At 31.7% G+C, this 13843-nt stretch overlaps 1 protein-coding gene across 1 annotated transcript in view; it reads left to right on the plus strand.

The window, feature by feature from the left end:
• The window catches only part of LOC108912917, an 8960-nt gene extending 2438 nt beyond the window's left edge, over nt 1-6522 (plus strand). Inside the window, exon 3 of the mRNA XM_018718345.1 lies at nt 5764-6522. Within this exon, the coding sequence (XP_018573861.1) occupies nt 5764-6484 (721 nt within the window). The 3' untranslated portion in view covers nt 6485-6522. The remainder of the gene's footprint in view (nt 1-5763) is intronic.
• Nucleotides 6523-13843: the final 7321 nt, after the last annotated feature.

Consider the following 13843-nt stretch of genomic DNA (forward strand, 5'->3'; position numbering starts at 1 on the left):
AAAAATTCTTAATTAACTAGAAATTAATATACAGTTAACCTCTAGATTCTTAACCTAACCGGAAATTGATAAACAGTCAATTCAGGGAGTAAATAGTAATTTTGTCACAGAACTTGAAAGTATCAGTATCAATCAAGGGAATGGGAACAGGGAAGACTCACAGACTCACCAATATCAGTTGGCTTCTTAAACAGAGAATGGCTGTAGTTCTTGAGGTCCTTTCCAAAAGTGTTCTGGCTAGTGCTGAAGACTTGAGAGTCAATAGTCTGGAAGGGTTCTTCACGTTGGTAAATTTCTTACTACCAAATATGATTTCTTCTGGACTACGCACTATCCTACCGACTGCGCCAGTTAAAGTTGCAATTCGTGACTTGGAAGACTTTAACACATTTATTTGTTTAAACACGTTTATTGATTACTAGATATTCAATACAAGTCGTAACGTCTACTACTATTACACTGATGATGAGAGATCTCGCATGAGTTTATATAGGGATCTCTTATCATTTACATTGACGTCAATAGATAGGCAAAGTATACATAACAATGTATTATGCATGAAGGACAACGAGATATAAAAATAAAAGAAGATCCGGGTTCTATACAGGGTGTGTAACTCGATCAACAATTTTTTTCTAATCCCAGCGAAGTCGCTAATAATTAAATTACTTAGCCCTCTGTAGCAACAATGTAATTTACTCTTTACCAACTACCTTGCAACCTGGCAACTTCAAACCTCGATATTTCATGAACCGTTGAGAATTCGGGAAAAGTGAATAGAAAAATTTTAGGTTAAAATTATTCATAAAATTCATATACGAAGTATCTCGGATACCTCGGCGGTTACCCTGTATATATTAATGAATTAAACTTATATGTTGCCTATATAAAACATTTTGTAAAAATTAGTCTAGTTGGACTATTATGTATATAGGGTGGCCCCAAAAAAAAACGATTTTTTTTTTCGTGTCTCTTGTGAAAATATGTTAGATTATNCCAACAAGAGTCAGAGATTGGTTCCGAACCGTCAGAAATGTGAATCCAACTCATTCTTGCGATATATTCACTGAAGACACATTTAGAACTTAGCTGGCCAAATATTTCAAACGGTTCGGAACCAATCCCTGACTCTTGTTGGAACAGACCTTATATTTCGCCTGAAAACTATTAAATTATATTAATGGAGTTTTATTTCTTTATCTTAGTTTTACATAATATTTTTTATATAAAATATGTGTTCTTGTTTGTTACATGACAAGACATATTTTTATATTTTAACTCATAATATACAGTGGCAATGTCAGTTTCGATATAATATCTGAGAACCTTAAAGCAGATACTACTGGAGGCAGCGTGTCAGTGGCCGAGAGTGTAGCGGAGAGAGAGAGAGAGAGAGAGAGAGAATATGTCAGTGTGGTATAGGAGGGTATATGCTATCTCTCTCTAGCAGCACATAATTGCAAATACTCTAAGCTGAGAACGAGAGAAATAAGAAATTATATAACTATAACTATTGTAGGGAGCTCTATCTGGGTGGCTGTTTCAGGAAGGCACACTATATTTTTCTCTAAAACTTTATATTTTCATAAAGACAAATCTTAACAACGCTTCTTTTCGCACATAACATAGCACATAACCTCTCTTTTTCCTAATTAACCATAAGCCTAAGATAAGAAATAAGAACTATGAACACTGAACACTTTACTCCAGATCTCCTGTTTTTCTTCTTTTTCGAATAAGTAAATCGCGCGGGATTTTTTAAATATTTGAAACAGGTTACTACAGTAGGTTTGACTTTAAAAGGTCCCATTTCGATTGGAAATTCAATTTGCTACAACTTTTCTGTTGACAATTATTTAGAAAAAAAATCATAGTTTTCGAGTAAAACTCAAAAAACTGAAAATACCACCTTTTTACTTCATTCTCAAAAACGCACCCCTTTAAAAGGTAGCACTCCGCGGTTTTATCATTTTTTAGGGTCAATTGAACATATTAAACAATAAAATTTCTGTTACGTTGTAGTTCATATCTAAAGTACATAGTCAATAGCCTATTAGGTTTTATGCGACTTTTGCGAGAGGTTCCTTGGATTTGCTATTCAATAACTTAGTTTTTTACGATAACTTGGGAAGAATTATGGCAATAGTATAATATTATATTAGGATTAAAAGTGTTACTTTTGTGGCGAGCAAATTTTTTGTTTGCGGGGCGAAGCGTAGAGTAGCTGAGCGGATGCAAAATTGCGAGACAAAAGAGACACATTTGCAAATATTGATTTTCCTCAAAAATTGTCTGTTTTTATACTAAATTTATAGAAAGTTAGATTGGACGTCGTATTAGTGGATTTACTCTAGGTAAATACTATTTTTTCCATTAGCTCAAGCCCTTCTGACTGTAATGTAAATGTATTTCTACAATTTCCCCGAATAAAGATGTGAATGTTACTTAATCTTAAAACAAAATGACTTATCAGTTGCAACCAATACAGTTCAGTTTATTTGTGTCATTATACAGGGTGATTCACTTTTTATGATTAGGACTTTAACCATCGCTAGATCTCGTCAAAATAATAATTTTGAATTATACACTTTTTATTCCAAAGACTTTCTTTTGCAGATATAAGATTTTGAAAAAAAATATTTTTTTTTGGTTTTTATTTATTTATTTTTTAAACTATGAAAGCCATTTGTCTTATATTTAGTATGTAGTGTACGAATGAAACATTCTATCGATTTTACAAATTATTGTGAAAATAGATCAATCACAGGCGTCCGGCGTAAGGGTCTCTGATTGCCCTTATTTTTAATATAATTTTTCAAAATGAATATATTTTTTTACATTGCGGTTTATTCTACAGCAAAAGGGTCTGTTACTATTTTTAAATGAAATGCTTGGTTTTTGAGAAAAATGGCTTTGGAAGAAAAAGTGTATATTTCAAAATTACATTATTTTGATGAGATCTATAGATGGTTAAAGTCCTAATCATAAAAAGTGAATCACCCTGTATAATAGCATTTATAATACTGATAAAGAAAATTATGTAGAGAAAGCAAATATTTATTTTCTATTTTGTTTCAGTATATTCGACAACCATTTGACACCAGTAAATTCTACTCATAATATCNGCTGCTGAAATGACATAGGTACCGCCTTTGAGAGGCGGCAACTGCAATTTCTTTTCCATTTGGTACGATATGACGGGATGGTAAACGGGTTTGTTACATTTTTATTTTAGTATTCGACTTTATCGGTTTACGAGAGGTTCTTTGTAAAGCGCCTTTGTGTGGTGTAAGTGTATAACTTTACAAAGTGTATTTTTGTATTTAAATTTTTGAGTTTTTGTATGATATTATAAAAAAGCATGTATACGAATCGAGAAAAAGTTGATATGGTTAGAGTCAATTTTTTGTCCGAAAAAACAGAATACGATATTAGATGGATTATCCCGAACATCTAGTATCGAATAAGAAAATATTGGTTCAACATTTATGAGAGCAATAGGTATTTCACGGCAGGTGGTGTCAAAATTTTCGTTTTAATAACCTTTCCTTCAAATTATGAAATTTGACAACAATGCATAGTCCAGTTCATAATTGTGCATGCGCTGAGACTAACGCACACCCTTGTTTGTAGCTTGTCCAGCTTCGGGGTATGAGGATTACTAAAACAAGTTACAAAAAATAAGTTTTCACTACGGAATTTGAAAAAATTAAGTATTGATTCGTGTTTCTAAAGGACAAAGGTAGTCTCCGTATAAATATGACCCCTATAATAGTTTGACAAATGTTGGTATATGGGCTCAGGCGTGCTATCAATATTATAGTATTATTTGTTATGGTTATGGCTTTCTCTATAGGTCGATATCAGAACTGAAGGCAACGTTAAGAAAACTGAGACCGACCCTGAACTTTTCTCAAAGCATTTAAGGTTTCTATTGAGTCATTAGTGTATCTACTATGTTTATACAAAATATTATTCAAGTATATGCCATGGTTTCAAAGTTTTAATGAATTTCAGATAAAAACTCAACTTTGCTAATGTCGAAGATCTTGTTGGTTGAGCTAAAGAAATAAAAACAATATTATTTCAAATAGAGCTTGATTTATTTTCAGAAATCGCACATATCATGTACAATTTGCATCTTTATTTAACAATGATATAACATCAACAACAGCAGTACTTTTTTAATTGCTCAGAGTACCTTTTTAGTTACTATGAACAAATTACATTTCATATATTTATCACTGTTCTGTAGAAAACGTTATTAAAATATCTAAAAAAGCTCTAATCCTATCAGAGCAGTTATTCACATTTTTATATACTTCAAGAAATTTTTTAGACAATTGTATATTGTTATTGTTAATTTATATCAACTATTTATTAATTAACTGCTCTCATAGTTTAAATAATTTAAAGCGTGAACATTAATGTGAAATATTTTATACATGAATTTGATGAAAAATTTATATGTGATTGATAAATGGCCACTGTTGACTACATTTGTTTAAAATAATTGTTCAAGAATTAGTAATCAGAGAAGGAACATATTATCTTCATAAGATATAAGTACAAGAATATTTAAAATAGAATAATAATAAAATTACTTAATTGCAGCTTTTTACCTGATAGTAGAATAGAGTGAAAATTGAAATATAAAACAATATTTCATAAATTATTTTTATTAATTAATTTTGGAAACGTTCAAAATAAAACAGTAAGTATTTATAAAAACAGAAACTAGACATAGAATATAATTGTGAATTAAAACGTAGTCAGCATTTACCAAGATTAAAATGTGAAATTGTGTTGTTAATAATAAAATCTTAGTAGTATTAGCAAGACACACATGTGAGAGATTGTAGCCAAATTTAATTTTAAATTCGTCTTTGCCAGAGATGGGTGCCATCCTTCTATAGGTATTTATTTAAAACTTTTTATAAACTCACATTTTAACTCTATCTGTTTTATGCTTATAGTGAGAATAATGTTATAAATTGTGTTTTGTTAAATGTATGGTGGCTTGCCAGTCATTAATATTGCTAAATGGGATATAATTATACTTTTACAACCTATAACATAACTTTATGTTATTTATTACTCTTGGAAAAAAAGGAAACGTATTTAAATCATAAAGCAAATATTTACAATATCACAAGTTAAATATTTGTAATGTACAAAGTTTTATCATACAATTCCTCCTTATGTACCTATATATTTTTCTTTATACAGAATGCTTTGTCAAAATTATTTTTCCTATTACTTATCATCAGTTTGTAAAATATAGAGTGAATTTCTTAGAAAGAACGATATACACATTATAGCATTGAAATTTTGTGGAATTTTAAGAAACAAGATTAATGTCAATAGCTTTAAAAATTCAAATAAACTGCTATTAAATTTAATTTAATTTCAACCCCCTAAAAAACTAAGCAGATATGAAAAAATTAAATTTATATTAGTTTGTAAAGTATCCAGTGCTATCAACGCCAGTCTTTAAAGATCTGACAATAATTAGCGGAGCTAGTTAGATTGTTACGTTTTTTTCAAGACACCCAGTACCTATACAGGGTGTCTCATAATTAGCTGCCAACCCTGAACAGGCCGATTCTATGATCAAAACTAAGTAAAAAAGTTCATATGAACATGGGTCCGNGGTTAAAGTCCTAATCATAAAAAGTGAATCACCCTGTATAATAGCATTTATAATACTGATAAAGAAAATTATGTAGAGAAAGCAAATATTTATTTTCTATTTTGTTTCAGTATATTCGACAACCATTTGACACCAGTAAATTCTACTCATAATATCCGGAAATTACTAGATGAAGAAGATATGGAATTAATAATTTACGGTAGTGATAAACATAATTTTCTACATAAGGATTGTGATGTAGCTACTTTTAATAATACTAAAAAGAAATCGGCTGTGATAGATACTTTTGATAATTCCTCAAATAGGCTTCTGAATCAAAGAAATATAAATACCTCAAGAAAACGAAAATTGGATGAAAATAGGAATAAAAACAAAAGTATATTTACAATTTCCCACAAGCCAAAAAGTTTAGATACTGATAAATATTTGAAAATTTCTCCAATAAAAAATCAATTTAATGAAAGAAGACTGTCATCTAAGTCTCTGTTAAATGGAGATGTTAAAGATTACGCTGACACGACGTTGGAATACAATTCTCTTCCCTTCATTAAAGTAGAAGAACCGGAATTTTCGAAAAGGAATGTCGCTTCAAGTAACTTGCAGAGTAGGAAAAATTCCACAGTAGAGCTGTTTCGAAAAAGCGAAGGAAGCCATTTAGTGTTACCACCAATTGTAACCTCTAATCAATTTAGATCTATTTCTGCTACACCTAGGAAAGGAAATAAAACGTTTTCTGCGTTATCCATGAAATTTGAGGCAAATTTTAAAAGTCAAGATAGATCGAGGAAGTCGTCAATAAAATTTATGGATAACCCTATTAGTAATAGGTGACTTAATAAGCATTAGTTTCTTAGTTGTACGTACCTACTTGCAGTATTTAAAAAATATATGAATTTTTCAAGTAAATTACCTTAATAGTATGTGTTAATTTTTTTAAAATGGAAAGTTGGGTAAATGGAAAAGTAAAAGAAGTTTAGCTCTTCAAATGTAAATGTGAGATATTAAAACCTGTGTAGGTAAAAGTTTTCCTGTACAGTGCGTTTAATTTTATTTGACTAATGGTTGAGGCAGGGTAAGTATACATGATCTGCCGCGTCGAGGCGGATGTTTTTGCCAGTGGGATATTTTTTATTTTTTTCCACGCGGAAACTGTGTTGTTGTGCTATCCGATATACTTCTTATATGCATTCTATAACTTAATTTTAAGCAAAAATTATTCTATTTGCTTTTCCCGACTGGTTGTTCAAATACCGGTGTTGGAAGTTGCCAGGTTGTATGGTTAGTTGCTAAAAAGTAATTTACATTGTTGCGACTAGAGGGCTAAGAAGAAGAAAATGTGGTTTATTTTAATAAAAGCATAACGACAGTATAATTATTAAAGCTGCTCAATGTGACCACCACCTTGTGCAATGCGTGACTCAATCCTCTGTCGAAATGTGGTACGATAATTTCATTATTAATTATTCCAACCCAAATGTTTATGGATAATTTTCTTTGAAAATGAGTTTCTCGAATAGGATGAGGGCTTTCCAATGCATTTGCAATTTGCAAATTCACATGATCGTTGTGAAAATTGTTGATTCCATCTTTTGTAAGTGTAGGTAGCTTCTCATAAAAAAGGGTTCTTGAAACAGTAACCAGATGATTGTTCTACATTTCTCAAAGACGAACTCGTGGAGGAAGATTCGTGGGGAGAAGTTCTTGTACCGGTTGATAATGATAGGAATGCAGTCCGTTTCCTCGCAAAGTGTACTTTGTTCAGTAAGTACAGAAATTCTTCTCGTACTAGTACCAGGCTTATTTTCAACAAGCTCGAGCACTTTTGCAGCATTGTTTCTTCGCCTAATTTCTCTTTCACAACGGTTTAGGGAACGCACTCTATTGAAGATGTGATGGTTTTATTGAATGTTTGCTTCAGTGATTCAAATGGCGGTTTGGATATCGTCGTTGATATTCCTAACTGAGGCGGTGGTACTACCGTCGCAATATCCATACACCAAAATCATGTCGCGTATTCTTCATTTAAATAAATTAAAGGTATGATTTTAACACAAATGACGAAAAAATAAAAAAGAACCAACTGTCAATGATGACAATTAACGAACTGACGATAAATAAAGTTGCAATTCGTGACTTGGAAAACTTTAACACATTTATTTGTTTCAACACGTTTATTGATTACTAGATATTCAGTACAAGTCGTAACGTCTACTACTATTACACTGATGATGAGAGATCTCGCATGAGTTTATATAGGGATCTCTTATCATTTACATTGACGTCAATAGATAGGCAAAGTATACATAACAATGTATTATGCATGAAGGACAACGAGATATAAAAATAAAAGAAGATCCGGGTTCTATACAGGGTGTGTAACTCCTCCCATCTTAAAAAGGAAGTTGGGGGTCCACGAGAGCGTCAACTGCCTTGTCCACCTTGGGCTTGATTTTGACTTGTTCCTTGGCTTTGTTGAAGATGACGGCTAGACCTGTTTTGGGTTTGTTTTTCATGAAGTAAAGGTATGTTAGGATCAATATGGCTAAACATATAAAAATGAGCATAATCCAGGTATAGTTGATATGCCATGGGATTTCTTTAAAATCTTTTATATGTACGATATTCTTGAAAAGATTTTTTCCTTGGTAGAGGTCATCGAGGGATATATTCTGTAGTGAGCCCATAGGAAATGTTGTTAAATTTATGTTTGGTAACAGATAAGTAGTACTGGTCATAATTGGGTCTTCGTACTCGTAGATAAGGTCGTCTATGGAGAATTGACAGCCTGGGATCATTGTGATTTTGGTATTTTTCGTAATTGTTTTAGTGTCTGCGATTCCATGTCAGCAACTGTATTGTAGTGTTACTAACTTTGATGTGATTAGTAGGTAATCTGAAGATTTGAGCTGTAGGACATAGGGTGTCTTGTAGAAAACTCGGGTGATTTGACAGTTTCTGGGCCTTTGTCTTTGGCGGAGTATGTCGACGAGACAATTAGGATGATCTACCAGTTTGACTTCGGAAGAATAGTATATATCTTCAATGGTGTTTGGTTGATCGTTCAGATATTGATAGTTGTCATGTGAGTCAATAACAAGGTATTTTGGGATTTCTAGGAGGGTTATATTTTTAATTGGTAAAGGGGTTACATGATAAAGTTCAAGCTCCGTTTTCTGTGATACTATTGGTACTAGAATTGAGATGTAATAACAAAAGTCTTTTAAATATAATTTTGTTTGGAAATAATTGTAATATGACTGTATGTTTCCAAAGCGAGGAATTTCACTTTGAGGATATAATGTTCTGAGGTGAGTGACCATGTCATCAATTTCCCGCGGGGTCAACAAAAAGAAGCTAATTTGATTTCGCTGAAGGAGTGAAATCGTAATTTCAATCTGTTGAACATAATATAATATGAGTTCTAATTGATTTATGATGATTTGTCTTTGGAAATTAATACTTAAAGAATCTGAAAAGTATTTGATGTTATATTCTAATTTTTTATTATTTTCATCTATTTGATGGATTATTTTTGTAGTTTTATTTATGAATGATGACAATAATGAAGTTCTTAAGTTGACTTCGGTCGCTATCTCTTTTTCATTTTCTAATAAGGTATTCAATTTTGAGTCGAACTTTTCAAGATCTTTTTCGGTTGCTGTTACGAAGAGTTGTTTATTAATGTCTCCTATGATATTAAAGAGGCCTCGATTTTGACGTTTGATGGGTCTAAATTTCCTAAATTCTTGATAAACAATTACTTTTAAATTTTCTTCTTGATGTAAAAGTGATTCCGAGATTCCTTGAGATGTGTTTCTTAGATTGTTTTGATCTAAAAGTTGAAGTTTCTGAAATGCTTCATATAAAGGATGAAGGTCTAATTTGTGTAGGAACATATGATATCTTTCGATCTATCGACGGGATCGAAGGTTATATCTTCGGACTGGACTACTGCTAGGATCGTTAGGTAGAGGATTGTTAGAGAGAGATTCATTGTCATCCTGTAACAAAGATTTCTCTATTACTTTTCGCGGCTTACGCACTTTATTTTTATGTATAATACCAATTTCAGTCAAAATTTTATTGTCTCTATCTTCTAAAGCAACTGTTTCTTTAAATTTTGGGTGATCTTTAGGTTTTCTAGGTTCTGTTTGAATATAAACCGTTTGATCTGTTTGTACTGGTTCGGGTTCCGCTAGTTGTTGATTTTTCTTTTCAATAATTTTTGTTTTATTATTTTGAATTCTTTCTTTAACTTGATTGTGCAAATGTTGTAAATTTTCTCGATGCTTGTGAGTATATTGATTGACAACAATTTGTGGGGAAATATCAAAGGGGTTAGTCTTTTGACCATGGATTACTTCAAAGGGTGTCATTTTGATTGTGGAGTGTATTGAATTATTATATAGTAAGACAGCTAGAGTCATGAGGTACTTAATTGATTTCTGATGTTCTTGTTTAAGACATCTTATAGAGTCTATTAGACTTGAATGAAATCTTTCAACAGGAGAATTGGAATTTGAATGGTAAGGGGTAGTGAAGTGTAGTTCTATATTGTGTAGAAGGCAAAAGTCTTTTATGATTTGATTATTAAATTCAGTACCATTATCTGCGGTGATTTTGTGTGGTATACCCATGTGAGATATGAATAATAGTAAGGCTTCCATGACATTAATGCTAATTTTTGCTTCTAAGTAATAAGCTTGTCCGTATTTTGAAAAGGGGTCGAGTATTGTCAAGAAATGGTTTTTATCTATGATGAACGTGTCAATGTGAATATGTTCGAAAGGAAATGAGGGTGTTTCAGATATTTTCAATTTTATTTTTTGTGGGTTTCTGTCGTATTTTGCTACTAGGCATGTTTGGCAAGTATTTATATAATTGGTAACGTCTATTTGTATGTTAGGCCAATAATAATTTCTATTGATTGACTTAATAGTTTCTTTAATACCTCGGTGGCAAGATTTACCTTGGTGGTGATATCTAATGATTTGTTGTTGTTCAGGTTCGTTGATAATGTCGTCTAAGACTTTATTAGCTATTAAGAGTTTCGTGTTACGATGATGTCTGAGGGACGTTCTTAAGATCCGCGTTATTTTTCTTTCGATCGAAGGAGTGGAAAATTTAAAACAAGTGATGTTATCGAGTGAGATTAAAGGTTTTAAAAATCGAAAGGTTTCTTCGTCGGTTATGTTACTTTTAAGAGTAATTAAGTGACGAAATTTATTAAATATATATCTTGAATCACAAAAGTTACTAGGGATTGTATTTGATTCCGTTAGTATAATTTGAGTTTTATATTGATTGAGGGGGTTTTCTGTATAGAGTATTGAGAACATTGGTTCCTCTTGACTTGTGTGGACAGTCTGATTATCTGGAGGAATTTCTGGTATTAAATCATTTAGTTCTTCATTACTAATTTGGGGTATATCTGTCTCTTCTCTTAATATACTGTTTATTATTGTATCAAGAATGTCATCGATTTGTACTTGTGTACTAATGTTGTCGTCAGCGTTATCGTTTTCATTTAGATTACATTCTATTTTGATACGGCTTAATGCATCAGCTACTTTATTTTGCGTCCCTTTTTTATATTTTATTATATAGTCGTATTCTTCCAGTTTTAATCTCCATCGTACAAGTTTAGAATTTGCTTCTTTTAGTGAAAAAAGCCATTGTAATGGTTTATGATCAGTGTATATAGTAAATTTAGTGCCGTAAATATAGGGTTTGAATGTTTTGCATGCCCAAACGATTGAAAGAAGTTCTTTTTCTATTGTTGAATAATTAATCTCTGCCGGGTTTAACGTTCTGGAGGCATAACTAATTGGTTTGTTATTTTGAGAAAGTACTGCGCCTATTGCGAAATTAGAGGCGTCACCAGTGACTTCAAAAGGTTTCGTGAAATCGGGGAATATTAATATAGGGTCATTTGTTAATAAGGTTTTACAAAATTCAAAACAATTGCAATAATCTTTGGTTAGTTCGATCTTTTCGATCTTTTTTAAGCAATTTGTCAAAGGTTTCGTTATTTTTGCAAAGTTTTCTATAAATTTCCTATAGTAACCTAATAAACCTAAAAATGATTTGATTTCTTTAGTAGTCTTTGGTATGGGAAAATTTTGAAAAGCTTTAATTTTTTCTGGATTGTGTTTTATTCCGTCGGGTGTTATTACATGTCCTAAAAATGTTACTTCTTTCCTAAGAAACTCGGATTTATCCAGTTGAATCTTTAAATTATTTTTTTCAAAGGTTTTGAATACTAACTCAAGGTTCTGTAGACGTTCTTGTAAACCGTTGGAAAATACGATTACGTCATCCATATACACCATGCAAATTTTGTTCTGAAGATCTTTTAAAACATTATCCATACATCTTTGAAAAGTTGCTGGGGCATTTTTTAATCCGAAAGGCATTCTGATAAACTCATAATGACCATTGTCAACTGAAAAAGCGGTTTTTTGGACAGAATTTGGGTGCATCTCAATCTGATGGAAACCAGATGCTAAATCTATAGTTGAAAAATATGAACATCTTCCTAATCTATCTAAAATTTCAGTAATGTTGGGTAATGGATATTTATCATCTGTTGTCTTTTCGTTAACTTTCCTATAATCAATTACAAGTCTCCACTTTCGTTTACCACTTGCGTCTAATTTTTTCGGTACTATCCAGATTGGGGAAGACCAAGGACTTTGGGAAGGTCTTATTATGTGGTTATTTAACATTTCTGAGATTTGTTTAGAAACTTCTTCATTATGAATATATGGGTATCGGGAGCTTTTTGAATATACAGGGTTATCATCTTTTGTAAGAATTTCATGTTTTACTGTATTACTAAAACTTAGTTTTTCATGTGGTTTTTGAAAAATATGGGTATATTTGTCACATAATCGGAATAATTTTGTTCGTTCTTCGTTATTTAAATGTGAGGATCTTAATAGGGATTTTAAATTTAATTTTTGATGTAAATTTTCGCTTTCTTTGATAAGTTTATAATCGTAGGTTTGATATTCTGATGAAGGTGTAAATTTTAATTTAGTGGGATCAAAGTTGCGGTATTGCGTGTCGTAATTGTGAATTTCGAAACATATTTCATTATTCATTACTTTTGTCAAGGTAGTGGGGAGATAACATTTATTACCTTTGATTTCATTTATTAGGAGTTCTGTATTATTGGTTTGATCTATTGGCAAGGTTATCTTTGTAATTTGTTGAGGAGCAAGAATTATTGATTGATCTTGGGTATATGATATTGGATGTTTATAAGATATAGGTAAGGAGAAATAGTCATTGGAGATAGTATTATTTTTGAAGGATATTTCTATTTTTTGTTTTTTAATGTCTTCTATACCAAGGGCTCCATCGAAGAATTCATGAAAATTGAAAAGGATAGTATCAAGTTTTTGATTTGAATTGAACTCGGGGAAGGATGGAATATGAGCTTGGATTTTCACAAGGATTTGTCCTGATCCAGTTTTTACTTGGATAGGGTCTGTTCTAATGAGATTCGGAAAATATTTTCGTACAATATCAGGTTTGAGAATAGTTTTAGAACTACCTGTATCTAAGAGGAGTTTTAAAGGAGGTTTACTTAATTGGATGTAGGGAAGTGAACTATGGATTAAATTTGTGTTTAGTTCAACATGAGGGATTGATTTTTTTTTTATGTGGGACTGGTGTCTTGAAAATTTTCAGCTAGTTCTGCATCCCAGTCTTCGTCGTCGTATTGTTCGTCGTATGGGAACTCGTCTGGCTGATCATCAGGAATTTGTAATGTATTTATTTGTTCAAAGGTCAAATGTCCTTGATGGGTAAAAACGGATAATTGATCTTCTATGTTGTTATATGACCATCCAGGTGGGGTTATGTCTGCCTCGGTTTTATTAAACTCAGGTCGGGATTTAAAATGATCGGAGTTTATGGTAGAAATACCGGACATCGGGGTAGGACCAAAATTCTTTGATTTAGGTTGGTTTGGGCCAAATACTTGTTTATTTGTCGGGAAGTTTTGTTTCATTGGTCGAGGTTGAACATTGATTGGTTGATTGGGCCAATGTTGTTGTGTAAAATTTTGTCTATTAGGAATAAGGTTATTATTCTGGTATCTATGATTGAAATAGTTACTTTGATTAGGATGTCTATTGGGGAAATTATTCTGACTAAAGTGCCTATTATGATTTGAGAAAT

Source organism: Anoplophora glabripennis, unplaced genomic scaffold (genome assembly GCF_000390285.2).
Source record: "Anoplophora glabripennis isolate ALB-LARVAE unplaced genomic scaffold, Agla_2.0 scaffold687, whole genome shotgun sequence".
Taxonomy (NCBI): domain Eukaryota; kingdom Metazoa; phylum Arthropoda; class Insecta; order Coleoptera; family Cerambycidae; genus Anoplophora; species Anoplophora glabripennis.